The sequence below is a fragment of the Arthrobotrys flagrans genome (assembly GCF_004000055.1).
Source record: "Arthrobotrys flagrans strain CBS H-5679 chromosome Unknown unitig_1, whole genome shotgun sequence".
Classification (NCBI taxonomy): Eukaryota; Fungi; Ascomycota; class Orbiliomycetes; order Orbiliales; family Orbiliaceae; genus Arthrobotrys; species Arthrobotrys flagrans.
In genome coordinates, this window is record NW_027137556.1 from 5,405,493 (window position 1) to 5,419,909 (window position 14,417).

At 47.2% G+C, this 14,417-nt stretch overlaps 3 protein-coding genes across 3 annotated transcripts; 1 reads left to right on the plus strand and 2 right to left on the minus strand.

The window, feature by feature from the left end:
- Positions 1–1,764: 1,764 nt before the first annotated feature.
- DFL_009589 (uncharacterized protein) lies at positions 1,765–2,838 on the minus strand (the record flags this gene model as incomplete). The annotated part of the gene is made up of 5 exons (XM_067639499.1): positions 1,765–1,972; positions 2,056–2,253; positions 2,343–2,592; positions 2,682–2,703; positions 2,791–2,838. The coding sequence occupies 5 exons, from the start codon at positions 2,836–2,838 to the stop codon at positions 1,765–1,767; spliced, it is 726 nt and encodes a 241-aa protein (XP_067487284.1).
- A 2,162-nt stretch (positions 2,839–5,000) lies between these two features.
- On the plus strand, positions 5,001–8,312 carry DFL_009590 (uncharacterized protein; the record flags this gene model as incomplete). The annotated part of the gene is made up of 3 exons (XM_067639501.1): positions 5,001–7,236; positions 7,290–8,030; positions 8,083–8,312. The coding sequence occupies 3 exons, from the start codon at positions 5,001–5,003 to the stop codon at positions 8,310–8,312; spliced, it is 3,207 nt and encodes a 1,068-aa protein (XP_067487285.1).
- A 380-nt stretch (positions 8,313–8,692) lies between these two features.
- On the minus strand, positions 8,693–14,410 carry DFL_009591 (uncharacterized protein; the record flags this gene model as incomplete). The annotated part of the gene is made up of 5 exons (XM_067639502.1): positions 8,693–9,991; positions 10,053–13,214; positions 13,274–13,408; positions 13,484–14,228; positions 14,313–14,410. 5 exons carry the CDS (start codon positions 14,408–14,410, stop codon positions 8,693–8,695), a joined length of 5,439 nt encoding a protein of 1,812 aa, XP_067487286.1.
- Between the last annotated feature and the right edge of the window lie 7 nt (positions 14,411–14,417).

The following is a 14,417-nucleotide window of genomic DNA, read 5'->3' on the forward strand; positions in this document are numbered from 1 at the left end:
GGGAAACTAGAGAGCAAGAACCAGTACCCGTTATGTAAGTAAGGGCATAATATGTACTTGTGCAAGCACTAGCTTCTAATACAATTTCGAGTAAGGGTCGAAATAGAAAAGTTATTGGGAATGAGCAAGAAATCAAGCCATTGTGATCCACTGCGCCTCCCTGCAGAACTTCTTTTACCCAGGTAGACATCAGTAGGTAAGTAAGAAGTACGTATGTTACAAGCAGGAGCCTTTTGTGTAAGAGGAATCTCCATTGCACTAGCAGGGGTGTCATGTACCGGTATTACATAGTACCGTGTACATATGTACTTCCTTTCTTACAGAGTATGCAAGTAACTTACTTACATACTAGGTACTGAGACAACCATCCGAACGCCAGTGGAAAAAAAAAGAAAGAAGGAAGGAAAGAAAAGAGAGAGAAAAAGAAACGCATGAATCAGCAGGGCTGCGGAACGCAAGCTAAGAAGCTTAACCTTAACTTCGACTCTTAATGCTGGCATTCATCGAAGGATTTGCCTGGGGAAGGCTGCCACTAGTGTTCTTTCGTCAAAACACTGGCGCTTTCACAAATGATACATTTTGCTGCATACCATCCCGACGAGAAGCAGCTTTCTCGTACATATATGTACATAAAAGTACATACATGCATCACCTACTAAATCCAAATCCTCCAAGTCTGGCTCCGTCAATTTTCAAACCGAGCCTTTCCAAAACGATGGGTGTCCCCACTGCAACTTGCAGGCGTCGTCGCCGTGATTGGCTGTGAAACAGTTGCTCGGGTCCCCGGACAGTTTCATGACCCAGAAGCATGGAATCAAGACAGCAGCTTTCACAGTTGGAAACTTTCTTAGTGGCTCCATTCTCGAGTTTGCCTGACAGATTTGGTACATCCGAGCATGACCGCTCCTGCATGTGCGGCCAACATGGACTCCGAAGACATCTCCATTGATTGGTTCCGGGGTGCTAGGATCCAGGATCCTCGCTTCAAACGAGCATTTTAGGGCTTTAAACGAGAAGGAAAAAGAAAAAAGGAAGCATTGGGGAAGGGGAAAAAATATTCCGTAGGGACTGATGAAGACATCCATACTTAACATAGATATGTACTGTGCTCGGGTGAATGAATGGGCGAAAAAGAAAGCCGAGACCTTCGATATTTTCTACCGAGCTCTTTAGAAAACTAGCTAGCTGCATCTGTTCATGATTCCCCAGGCTCCCATGTCGTCAAGAGATGATGTATTACCCACAATATACGTATGTACCTCTACATGCATCCCCCAGAATGTAGTTGTGTCGTCTCATGTTGTCTATGTGCGAATTCATCCCTTGAAGACCCACAGGCTTGTATGCATGTCGGCGTTCGTACAAATACTTCCTTACAATAGGCACCACACACATTAACCTACTTTTGTCCTCTGTAGCAGTATGTACGGAGTACTTTCACGCTACTGAGCCACATCTCTTTCTGGAAGGAACATTCGAATTTCCCTGTGTCTGGCTATAATGGCACTTAAATGTAGGTTTACTTTGCAGTACGCCCCAGGGAAAAGCAATGTCATACCATTAAGCTCTTGGAGAGAACCTAATATAATATATATCCATTGAACGACTTAGCGTATCAGTAGCACATACGAACCGCCTAATTGGCTTATCCGCCCTTGAACGAAATCGCCCCGCCACCTGAGACACCGGGTCGACCTCTTTTTGAGTTTTTCAACTTGCTGGGACCTCATGCATGCATGCATTCAATTCTAAATCAGCTCACAATTATAATTTCGATGATGGTGACAGCGAAAGATCCTCGCCTAGCATGTCCTCAAGCTGCCGAACCGCATTTTCAGTATCATGGAGTGGGACCTTGATCGTTCTCAAGCCCATTTCCCTAGCCGCCCGCAGGTTCCCACCGAGGTCATCCAAAAAAACGATTTGAGAAGGGTTCTCAACACCCATGGCTCTGATGGCATATTCAAAAATACTACTCCGTAGAGATACGACGTTAACCAAAGAATTTATTTTTCTTTCCTCTTTCTCTGTTTTTGTCTGCTACATGGTGCTTACCGATGTTCCGGTTTCCTCATGCCCACCTCTACACTTGCGATATAAATATCGAAGAGAGCCTTGGTGCTCCCATCATCTCGATATGGATGGTCTTCTGGGAAAACATAGTTGTTCGTCAAGGCACCGATTTTATACTTTCCTATCCGTCGTAATTTTTCGATTGCGTTCACGATGGACGGGTTGTATTCTCGAGAAACCCTACCAATCATGATCATGGAATGCGTCACCGGTTAAGTTCCACTAGATCCACCATATACGAATTCTGCTTAAAGGAACAAAAAACTCACCTCATCATATCCCAAAAAAGCCACTTCCCATCTATCTGAGGTACGGGTGGCGGCATCAAGCCCTTCTCTCCATGGTATCGTGCCCACATATTTGGCTCATTGAGCTCAGCCTGAAATCCTTCGAAAAAAGTATCGTCCATTCTGATTTCGTTTCTCTCCAGCCTTTTCCAGGCTGAATTCGGACCACCATGGTAGATATTCCAGTTAATGTAGCCTAGGGGAATCTTGTTTTTGGTTTCATAGGCCTCGACTGGTGGAGATCCATTGAACCGTTAATCATTTGCCCATCCACGCGCAGTGCGAAGTGCGTTTCATGAATAATCCCCAAGGGCTGCTTACTTGCGAGGAGCGGCGACCGTACCTTTTGATTGGGGCACCATTGTCAGCTCAGGCTTAAGCAGGTCTGCACAGGGAGCAGGTAGCTGGTAGAGGAAGTTCAGCATATTACCACAACGCCCCCAATATCAAAGAGAACGGCAGTTATAGGGAAAGCCATGGGATAGTCAAAATGCAAGTGATATCTTGACGCCGGATCTGGACGTTGAGGGGATTTTCGACGTGACGATGATTGTCTTCTTAATTCATGAATCACTAAATACTTAAGTACATACTTTGTACCCAAAGCGATTATATTACGAATTCCTGACCGCGGATGTTCTCGCGCTCCAGGTGTGCAAACAGGAGGTTTTGCCGTAACCTCGGCAGAAACTTTGAGGGTTTGCGCTGGTGTACTAACTATGTCCTGTTCAGAGCCAAGGAAACTACTGAGGTTATTGGCCTAGGACACTTTTGGACTTAAGAAAACATAAAAAATGTTTTCAAATTCATCGAAACGAGTTAACTGTGGTCACGGGAATCTCCATTTGTGCCTCTGCACCTTTGATAAATAGTGTGCTTATGTTCCGCGGCCTGGCTCTGCTTAAGCTTTTGTTGACTGTCTCGGTAGCACGGCACGCCGACGAGTGATCACAAGCGGCAGCTGAATTCACCATTCGAAATGCATCGAGATACGATGGGATTTGGTTCGCTTGGCGCACTCGTCAGCCACGGGTTCCCTAGCATGAAGTGCCACGGGCTTGAATTTCGAGTGGATGCCCCGCAAAGAAATGCCAGATACTCCAACAATTCTCATAATCACATTGCTCTGAGTCACCATACATATGTATGATGCGCGAGATTGAGAACTATGTAAGTACTTAAGCACATGTATATCTGAAATATGGGGGTCTGTAAGAAGTATGCAAATTAAGACTTGGTACTTACATGTTGTCCCCAGACAAAAGGCGGCTGATGAAAGGACAGGTGTGGCGGGGGGCTGAACGTTACAATGCTCCATCAGGATCATGATGCCGTTGTTGTATCAAAGATCCCAACCATCCTAATTCGATGTCAATTCCCTCGGTCTCCCATTCCGAGGCGCCTTAGGGTCTGCCTTTCCACGTAATGTTCGAGAAGGACAGGAAGGGGAGGTTCGTTTTGCAAGGCCAGGGCAATTGTCTGGATTCAATCCGTTTGGTTCGGTTGAGATTAAAACGGTTTAGTTTCCTTAAGATATTCGGTCCTTTCTGTTGCCTCTGGCGCTGGCGTGGGGTCGTTTGCATGCTCACACCACCTCTTTCCTTTTCTCTTGGTCTTGGTCGTGTCGTCTGCTTTTCGGCACGTCCAGCCCCCCCCCTGTAGCATTCTCGGAATTATATGCAACTACCTTTCTGCTGACTGTGACGAGCTTAGCTCGAGCTGAGATCGTTGATTATCAATTCGAAAAAAGAGTTAGCTCTGGTTTGTCGACTGTGCATCGTGATTCGCGGCCGACTTGGTTCGGGATGGATGAGGGATTGCCTCATAGGGACGGATGACTATATGTAGTACCCCTTCCGGTTCACACTAATAGCATCTGTCACACAGGAGGATACTTGTACTTGCAATGGTATATATAGATCCTGTATACCTGCTACCTGATAGCACGCCGCGACCTAGGCCTCATTCTTCCCAGAAGAATAACCAACATGCTTCATACCCAACGCCCCGTCTCAGACGCGGCGGACTCTCACCTCAAGTGAGAGAGAGGGTTGTGGCTAGCTCCACCAGTTGTTTCTATATTCATATTCGAGGTGTTCAACAAGCCGACTTGGGCCTGGTTTTCTAAACCTAAGCTTAGTTCGCAGTCCAAAGCTGCTACTCCCCCGGACGCTTCCTCCTTCGCTCTTGTCAATTATTACTTTCAATTGGCTTTATTTCATATTATCACCTTTCAATTCTATATCTAATACCCTACTCCGCAAATCAAATCTGGTCGAATTGCCACTACACTATAAATAACAATCTGCAACACCAAATTCCTCCGACAACTCGGCTGATATCATAATTGTGTTTAAGTAACATACTAGCAAGGTACTTGATGAGAAATACTGGAATTTATTCAATTAATACCCCGTGATGTTCATGTTATAGATCATGCTAACAATCTTTGTGTAGTACCCTCAACGCCAGTCGTTACTGTTCCTATAACTGTCGCTATCACTTCTCAAGCCTCCTCAACATCAAACGCGTTCTGGACCAATCCAAGCAATTGATTGATATCTAAGCACCTAGGTAGATTGTCCTGAAGCCTAAATTACCAAAAAAGGAAATAAGAACGTGCGAGGTGGATATCCCACCATGGAGATGCACATGTCAACTCCTCGTGCGTCAATGATCATCGGATCTCCGCGATTCCCGCCGAATACGCAGCAACAGGGCGTTGCCGTGTCATCGGCCGCCATATCAACCGACAAGCCTGTTCAAGAGAAACAAAAGGAGAAACAAAAGGAGAAACCTCGAAGTCAAGCGCCGTCTGTCAACACACCTCCAATATCATTGACGTCAAATGCGTCTGTTGAGCCCTTACGGCCTCGGACATACTCTGCCCCTGTGTTTTCGACTCTATCTCTTCCGCCTGGCACGAGTGCTGTGAGCGATGTCTTAAGCTCCAACGGCTCCTCGAGACCGAATATCATTCGCAGGCTCTCTCGCGGTGCTGCTAATAAACTCTCAAGACGCCGTTCAGGCTCCGTACACGAACGTGACGAGACTCACGGACCGGTTATTATGAGACACCGAAGTAGCAGTAACGCGAGCGAGCCAGATCCTTTCCTCTCCGACAAGGATTCGAACGAATATGCATCGTCGAACCTACCTGCCGAAGCTCCTGGCGAGCTACACCATCGTAGATCCAGCAGCCTAGTAGATCTGTTGGAAACTATACCACCAGATGAGGGGCCACCGGAAATACCGATGCTGTTGCAAACGGGCACACCGATGACTCGTGTAACGAAAAGGAAAAAAACTCTAGGGTATTTTGTTTTGGAAGGCAATACGGCTCGGGTCACCTGGGATCCACTGAAGCCGTCGGCTAGGTTTTACTTGGATGACGTTAAAGAAATCAGGACAGGGGAAAATGCGAGGAACTATCGTGAATGCTTCCAGGTTACTTCCGAGTTTGAAGATCGCTGGATTACCATAATCTATTCAGAACATATTGAAAACGGCCGACTTAGAACTCTTCATCTCGTTGCTCCTACGGGGGAACTATTTCAACTCTGGACACAAACGCTGGAAGCTTTACTGAACTACAGAACGGCACTAATGGCAGGAATCGCGACTCAAGGTGACAAGGTTTTGGGCACCCATTGGAAACGTGAGATATCGAGTCAAACGACTTCTGCTACATCAGATAAGAAGGACGAGAAACTTTCCTTTGAAGAAGTGGAGCGACTATGCCGACGGTTGCAGGTTAACTGCTCCAAACAGTACCTTCGCGCTCGATTTGACCGTGCGGATGTGGATAAGACTGGCTTTTTAACATTCGAACAATTCCAAAGTTTTGTGAGAATATTAAAGGAACGAACTGATATACATCGTATCTGGGAGAGCGCCGTTGAAGATCCGAAGGGGGGGATGCGAGAGGATGAGTTTCGCAAATTCCTAAAAGAAGTTCAAAAGGAGTCGAGCGAGCAAGACGAGCAACGAATCTCGGCGATTTTCCAAAAGCTTGTTAAACGGTCGTGGAACGCAAGCGAGAAGACCGGAGAGGCACTGGAACGTAAACGGATATCACTCTTGGGGTTTACCGACTATCTACAATCTCCGATATATAACTCTCCTCTAAAATTATCAACAGACTCAGAAATCCGCCTTGATAAGCCTCTAAACGAGTATTTCATTTCGAGCTCCCACAATACCTATCTGTTAGAACGCCAGGTTGCAGGGGAATCATCGATTGAAGGGTATATTCGAACACTCCAGCGTGGCTGCCGTTGTGTGGAGATCGACTGCTGGGATGGCGATGACGGGAAACCAGTTGTCACCCACGGACGAACCCTAACATCCAAAGTATTATTCTCGGACGTTGTCAAAACCATAGGGAAATATGCGTTTGTGGCCAGTCAGTATCCTGTTATCCTTTCGCTGGAGGTGCATTGTGGAGTTGAGCAACAGATCATCATGGCGGAAACACTCAGGGCAATGTTGGGCGACAGGCTAGTGGTTGCTCCATTGATTTCAAACTCGATGACTTTGCCCTCGCCGCAGGAATTGAAAAATAAGATTCTGGTTAAAGTCAAGGGTCATGACGACCTGATTCTATTCAACTCCGAAATATCCGATATAATGCATGGGTCATCCTCGATGCTCCCAGCAGTGAAGGGTAGAGGACACAAAGATCCGGCGACGGTAACTACGGCAAGCAGTAGCAACTCTACAGAGGAGAGTGATGAGCTAGGTACAACATCAAGTGGGAGTCACCAAAATGATAAACTTCGAAAGGCCCCACGGACAATCAGTAAAATCGCAAAGGAGCTCGGAGAGCTTGGGGTCTATACACGAGGACAAAAGTTTAAAAACTTTTCACTCCCAGGTAAGAAATACTCCAGAAAGGATTGTTTCGTATTCATGCTAACTTCATTCTAGAGAGCAAAAGTTTTAACCATGTGTTTTCTCTTGCTGAAAGAACCTTCATCAGTCTCTGTAAAGACAAAGAAAAAAAGGCTCAGTTAGAGAAACATAATCTGCGGTATCTTATGAGGGTGTACCCTTCAGGATGGCGCGTTACATCCCGGAATTTTGACCCGCTCACATTTTGGCGCCGGGGTGTTCAGATGGTAGCGTTGAACTGGCAAACTTATGACACTGGCGTACAGTTGAATGATGCCATGTTTGCTTCGGTATCTGACCGGGTAGGGTACGTCCTCAAGCCCTCGGAACTACGAAGTAATAGGCTTACTCTTGATTCCCTGTACCATGACAACGCTGCCGCGAAGCTGGCCCGCAAGCTGGTTAGCTTTTCCGTGGAGATTATTTCAGCACAGCAATTACCGAGGGTCGGCAAGGATCGTGACTGTCTTGATTCGTATGTTGAGATCGAGGTTTTTAGTGCGGACGATAAGGCGCGGGGATTGGTCACGGCGAATGGCGGTATTGATAAGAGTGGCTCTGGGGGAATGTCTGGCCTTGGTGCCCCCCAGAGACGTAGAACAAAAACAGTAAAAGGAAATTTATTCGCACCTACATGGAATGAGCGTCTTACTTTTAGTGTTGAGACCCGTTTTGAGAGTTTGGTTTTTCTCCGTTTTGTCGTCTATAATGATGATGGGAATGGGGATAGGACATTGAAGGCTAGCTACTGTCTAAAGTTAGTCAATGCTGCACAAGGTAAGCGTTCCTGCCTTCGATGCTGTAGACCGGTTTACTAATAAATATGTAGGGTTTCGGCATCTGCCTTTGTATGACACCGGAGGGGAGCAATTTTTGTTCAGCAGTTTGTTCGTTAAGATAGACGTCGACCCTCTCCGAGCAGCTCTCCCGGCTGCTACTAAACAGTCGACGGTCGATGCACTCAAGTCGGCAGCAAAAAATATGCTTCGAATCTCCTCAGATATTCTTCATGGCAGCACCTCTGGGGATGCAACTGGCGTTGGTGAAAAGGAAAGGTAACATGTTGAGCGTGGGATGAAATGTCCAGCGGATCGTTCCAATATAGTCAGAGTTAGCGGGATTAGCGGGATTTCTTTGTCTCTCTGGGCGTTTCTTTTTTAGACAATATATACTGTATATACACATCTACTTCTCCTCGGCTAAGCCAACAATCGGAGGCCATTGATGATAGCATAGGACTGCCGGTCTGGGGTTTAAAAATATATTGGACCAATGCTAAGAAGCATTTAACCACACTTCCTATCAGAGCTTGGGCTGTAAGGGAAATTTTTTTTTTTTAAAAAAAAGGGCGGCTAGTTCCTTCAAGTGTGGATTGGAGTAGAGCAAAAAATTCCTAAATTTGATTATCTCGCTAAAATACAAGTACTTGAGGCCTCCATCTACTCTTCACCATCCGTCGATGCAATAAGCCTTTGTATCATCCTCGCTTGCACTCCGACCTTCGTAGCAAGTTTATTACCCCCATCTGTCGTATCTTGTAGCAAAGAATCTTCCTCTACATTTGTAGCAACTAGGACCTTGGCTAGCCATGCCTTGTGGCTAACGATCTGCTCACAAGCGGTGTCAAGAGATCGCACTCTGTTCATGATTTCATCGCCTGGCGAAGACCCCATTCGGTCTAATAGAATGAGGATCGCTACTAGGTCCGTCACTTCCTCTAAATGTGACAAAGCGATGTATTCCGGTTTACTGAGATACGTGATTGTCGAAAGGATTTGCCTGTTGAATGAGCGTAGAAACATGGCGATTTCCGGAGCGACACGCTTTTTGAGAGCAAATAGAACATTTAGGAGCAACGGGAGAAACCCCTTAGCCCAAATATTATGCAGGCGGGGCGTGGTAGTTGGAAGCAGTTGGCCGGCTTGAATCTTCATCGCAAGGTCGCCCTCGCTTAAGGAGTTGAAAACAGAGTTCAAAGCAATCTGTTCAGCAAACACCGGCAGCGCCGACACTTTCACGAGAAACATTATGCTGATTTCGCCATAAAGAGGATTAGGGGTCGAATTTGCGTCTGTAGGCGTATCCACCAACTTTGAAGCCCATGTGAAAAGTATTGTGGCAACTCGGATCGTGCCGTGGTTGGCGATATGACTAACAAGGTGCTCGTACACCGGCTCAAGCCCATCAAATGAGAGGATGGTTTGTAGAATACCGATCACAATAAGCATATCCCCAGCGACAGATGGGGATGAACTCTCGTAAGCTGCATTGGCGAGGACCTTGAAGGCCCTAGCGACGGCGACCTCGAAAATTCCAACAAGCAAATAAACCACCTTAGGGGAGGGATCTTCTTTAGACCTTAGGCACATATTCAGTGCCAAATAAAGGAGTCGGAGGAGGTTGCGGGAATTTTCGCTACCACCGTTACTGAGCCCGGATAGAAAATTAGATTCTGCAGCTGCAGCGACATCCCATGTCGTTTCCAGGATCTTGGAGAAAGAGCCCCGTGCTTGATTTTGGTTAAGGTTGATGGCCCCGAGCCGTCGGAAGAGCGAAAAGGCCAAACTGGTCCGCTTTGTGTTCAGAATGGGTGATATGGTGGGGGGTGTAGATTCTCCAACTGTAGCCTTCAAAGTATCTAGGCCCACCCTTGACAAAGCGGTGAATCCGTCGACATTCTGGAAATTTTTATGGCAAGTCAACTCCAGGGCGAGATTCGCCCACATATCAAAGAGGAACTAAGGATAACCGGGTTAGTTCGTGATCTCGACAATTATTGTTTGATAGAAATACCCTTACCACTTGGGAATCAATTAACGCTAGATTGAGATTGACTGCTTCAACGTCAAACTTGAAACCTGTTCTGACTTCAACAACCTTGTTACTAGCGCGCCGGGTTATTATGCTGTTCCAACCGCGATCCCATCTCAAAATATGCTCAGCCAACTCAATGTCATAGAAATAATTCACACCATAGCGTCTTTCTCGCATTGAACTCTTTCGGAAATTTTCAAGGTGGCAGTTGGGCCATTTGTTTTGCAAGTTTAGGGAGAGAAGCCCATGCATACTTGGTTTGTAGCCTCGGATAACCGCGCCGTGGTCTATGTAGAACTTGAGCTTGGGGAGAAGAGACGCGAGAAAGTCCTTCGTCTTCGGATCTGAAAATTTAGTAGCCCTTATTTGATAAAGGTGCATCGTAAGGATCTGTGCTATATAGGCCGCAGCCGCCGTTTTGTTGCAACTTTCCGTGATAGCTGATGGCGTCTTTGCCGAATAATTGACAACCACTTTCTCAATGTAACAGGTGATTGCTTTGAGAAACTCCGGATAGTCCGGGAGATTGCTAATAATGGGACCCCAGAAGTCTTGCGCGATTGAGACAGCCTGCAGCGTCGATATTAGAAGCGAACCAGGTAGGGACTCGATGTTAACAAGAATTTCCAATGCCGATGCTAGCATAGACTTGGCGTGTTTTTGCGGATTTGCTGGTGTGTCCTTTGTCGGGTTGGGGACTTCAAGGTTGTTCCCGGTCACTAATTTGATGGATAGACCTTGCTGCTTATTTGCGATGACCGTGCAGAAGAATTTCCAGATAGAAACTTCGAGTTCCTCGTCACCTAGTCTTCCGCCAAGTCTTTGGATTAACTCAACCAGATGGTTCGCACCGGATGAGCCTATGTACCCAAGAATCGAAGGTGGTTCTCCAATCCAGAGCCCGGAGCCACCAAGGAGACTGTCTAATACGTCTATAACGGGGCGTCTGAAGGTTTCATCGACTTCGTAAAGCGAAATTAGATCTAGAGACCGTTCGTAAAGCTTCCCCTCGAGATAGCTCGGGGGTTTCTTCTGGAGATGTTGCACTTTGAGGGCCGTAGAGCTGAACTCCAAGGAGGCCGTTACGCTATCGATCCAATCTAAATTAATCATAATGTTTATCGTGGGGTCCTTGGTTTCTAAGCCATCGTTGATAGCCAATAGGAGGGGGTCAGCCGCCTGTGTGCTGGCCGGGTTAAAAAAAGTGCTGCAAATTGTCGACGCGGATGAAGCTAGCCCTTCGAATAGACCGTAGCCTTCATTTTCGTCGGATGCAACCCCATAAACCGTATTGAGGATCCGAGAAAAGGTCGTACAGAGCTTAAAGTTGAGCATTAGTCGTTCCTCAACCTTAAGATATTTCCAGGTCGTGAAGCTCTCAAAGATAGAACACCAAAATCTAGTCCAGTCCTGGAGGATCGAAGTTTGCATCTCCTTACTGATTCCGGATCCTACGCCTGCCCCAGATACTATACTACCGGGAGAGCCGATAGTGCCACTAAAGACTACACCGGCGATTGCATCGGACAATAGTGCTTCATACATCGAAAATGTCGCTAGGAGGAACGTATATTTCCCTTGCACTATCTCAACAGATTCCAAAATCTTGCCCAAGAGACCGCCTCGCCCATTTCTCTCCAGAAGGGACGAGCGACCAAGCAAAGGCCATACCCTCCAAGGAACAATTGAGATTAGTGTGACGATAACACGAAGACAAGCCGAGGAGAGTTCGACCGACTTGGTCGTGACCGAGAATGGCAAAGATGCTTCGAACAGGTCCAATATGACACTGATTATGTCACTATTGCGGGCTAGAATGTTGCTCGCACCCTCCAAAAAGTTGGTTGCATTGAATCTGTCCTCGAGATCCCCCAGATCGGCTGGTTTATCTCTATATGACACCAAAATGTTATCGAAGATACCCAAAATCTCGATGGCGAGAGAAGATTCATGCAGAGTCCCATCGAGGAGTGTCCTTTCTAGAAGTCGCCCGAGAAACTCGACACCAGAGTAGCGATAGTCCCATCGAACGATAGGAGGGCTGACCCCGCTGCTGATGATCCTTCCGAATATACCAGCCGGTAGGATAAAGGCGCCGCCGCCGTCCTCCCGCCGCCCTTCAACAACCATTAAGTCCTCGAGGAGGACGATTTTCCCGGCATCATTCTCGTCCACCTCTGTACCACGGAAGTTCGGTGGCAAAACATATGTAAAAGACTCCATGTGATCTTCCAGGTATTTGAAACCCAGGTTATACGGCTCGTCAACAAGTTCCCGGGGTGTGGTCGCACCTAAGATAGCGCAAAATGGAATAGTCTCGTAGGGGAAACGGGCCCTCGCTACATGAATGGTTCTCTCGACGACCGTCCTATCCGCCCATACACTTCGAGAAAGCGCCGCTTCTGAAGTTTTTGCGATTTCTCGGCTTACCGAAGGACCCTCTTCTTCATCCGGATTCTCCTCTTCGTCATCCTCGCCGCCCTGTTTTTGGAATTTATTATGTATCCGTAGCGGGGACAATTCCTTGTGCGTAGCGACGAAAGCTTCTATCGCCCCGAGATCCCAGTCGAGCAAATCCATCCCCATCCGCATTAATCCAGCCAGAACGTGTCTCATCTTTTCGCCGTCTTCTTCAAGCTGAAGCGACCATCCACCTCCTCCCGGCAACCCGTGGACAAGGTTTTCGACCGTCCTTAGAATATTGGCTTTCAGTGCTTTCTTCGCCAGATATAATGCTGGCCCTTCAGCTTGAGTTGAAGACGCCATGATATTCGCCATTATTTTGTGAACGCGCTGTAGGGGTGTTCCTTGTTGCTTTGGATCCTTATTTGGGAACTCGAATTCATCCTCCGGGATGTCGTTATAAGTCCGCAAGATGATAGCCCATGCCCACCCTGCGAGGGATGCAGGTAGGTAACACCGTTCCCCCACGTACTCGAGGAGAACATCGTGGACTAGGCCAACAGCCTCTGCTTCTTCAAGATACAATGAAACCGAAGGGTCTATTTCTTTTGCCAAGGACGGGAAGGCACCGGTAAGCCGTGCCTCCAATGAGTCCACCGAAAGCATGGCGAAGGATATTATTGCTCCAAGGGGTATAATGGCATTAAGGAAATCCTGAAGTGTGGAGTCAAGCGGTTTGCTCAGCTAAAAGGTCTCCGAGTTAGCTAGCGGTCGACCCGAGATGGAAAAAAAGGGGGTTATACAAATTTCAGGTCCGTTAGAAAGGCAGTTGAGCCCATACATTGATACCAAGCGGATACAATAGTGCCTGAGGGAGATATAGGCCCGTATATTAGAAGGAAAAGGAATCGAAGGCAGTGGTATATATTTGCCAGAACCTGATAGCATCGGTGTTCAATTAGCCGGGGTAATTTGTGAAAGCTTTCTGCTCAACCTCGGACTCGAACTCGTACCTGTCCTTCCCATTTCCCACGGTCCTGTACGAGTTTATTCTGCGGCCTATTTTCCGAAAATGCCCTGGGGACCTTGGCGGTACCGATGGCCTTGCCGATATCCGTGATGAGTTCCTCGACAAACCCTTTCCGGCCGTCTTTTTTACCTTCTCCAACCATTTTCTTGAGTATTTTTTTGGCCGTACCACAGAATGGAGTTTTTCGAGGTGCCTTTGGATCGTAGTCGACCACACTCCGCACAAGCGAAGTCGCAACCTTGATTTTAAAACGCCTCTCGTTAAAATAAAGGTTCCTTTGGCGGTCCCTCCTTTGTATTTCTGGGGTTTGGGCATCCGACGCAGCGTTTAGCCTGTTGGTAGATTTGGTGAACATTGACATCGACAGAAGAGCCTGCTGATTATCGGTAGTGTCATTCGACTCGGAGGCAAGAGCAGGACTCCTCTCTTGATATTCTAGAATGCATATTCTGAGCGCTTCTAGCTCATCTAGGTCTAGGCTCATGCTAAGGTGCAAAGCATCCGCTTTTATATCGGCTATGGGAAGTAGGGTATCGGCAGTAATATTGATCATGGAAGTTTTGGTTTCGAGTGCTTGCCTGCTCGCAGCATTGGGTGGAGGGATGACGGCATAGGAGCCCGTCAGGGAGGATAATTGAGGAGACGAGAGGAGCCAGCTTTTCAGATTTCGAACTGCGACAGATGAGCGCGACGGCGTATCCAAACGATGCAAGGCAGACTTCCAGGATCTAAAAAAAAAAAAAAAGGAAGGAGAGCGTATGGTTAGCTGCAAGTGTGTAAGATACTACTGTAGAGGGGACGGTGGGACGAACAATAGCGGGGTATTGTTTTTTAGAGCATCTTCGAGCGCAGAGTCAAAGGATTTGCTGGATAAATGTGCAGTCGCCGGGCCTGCACTGTTGGAAGCCATCTTGGGA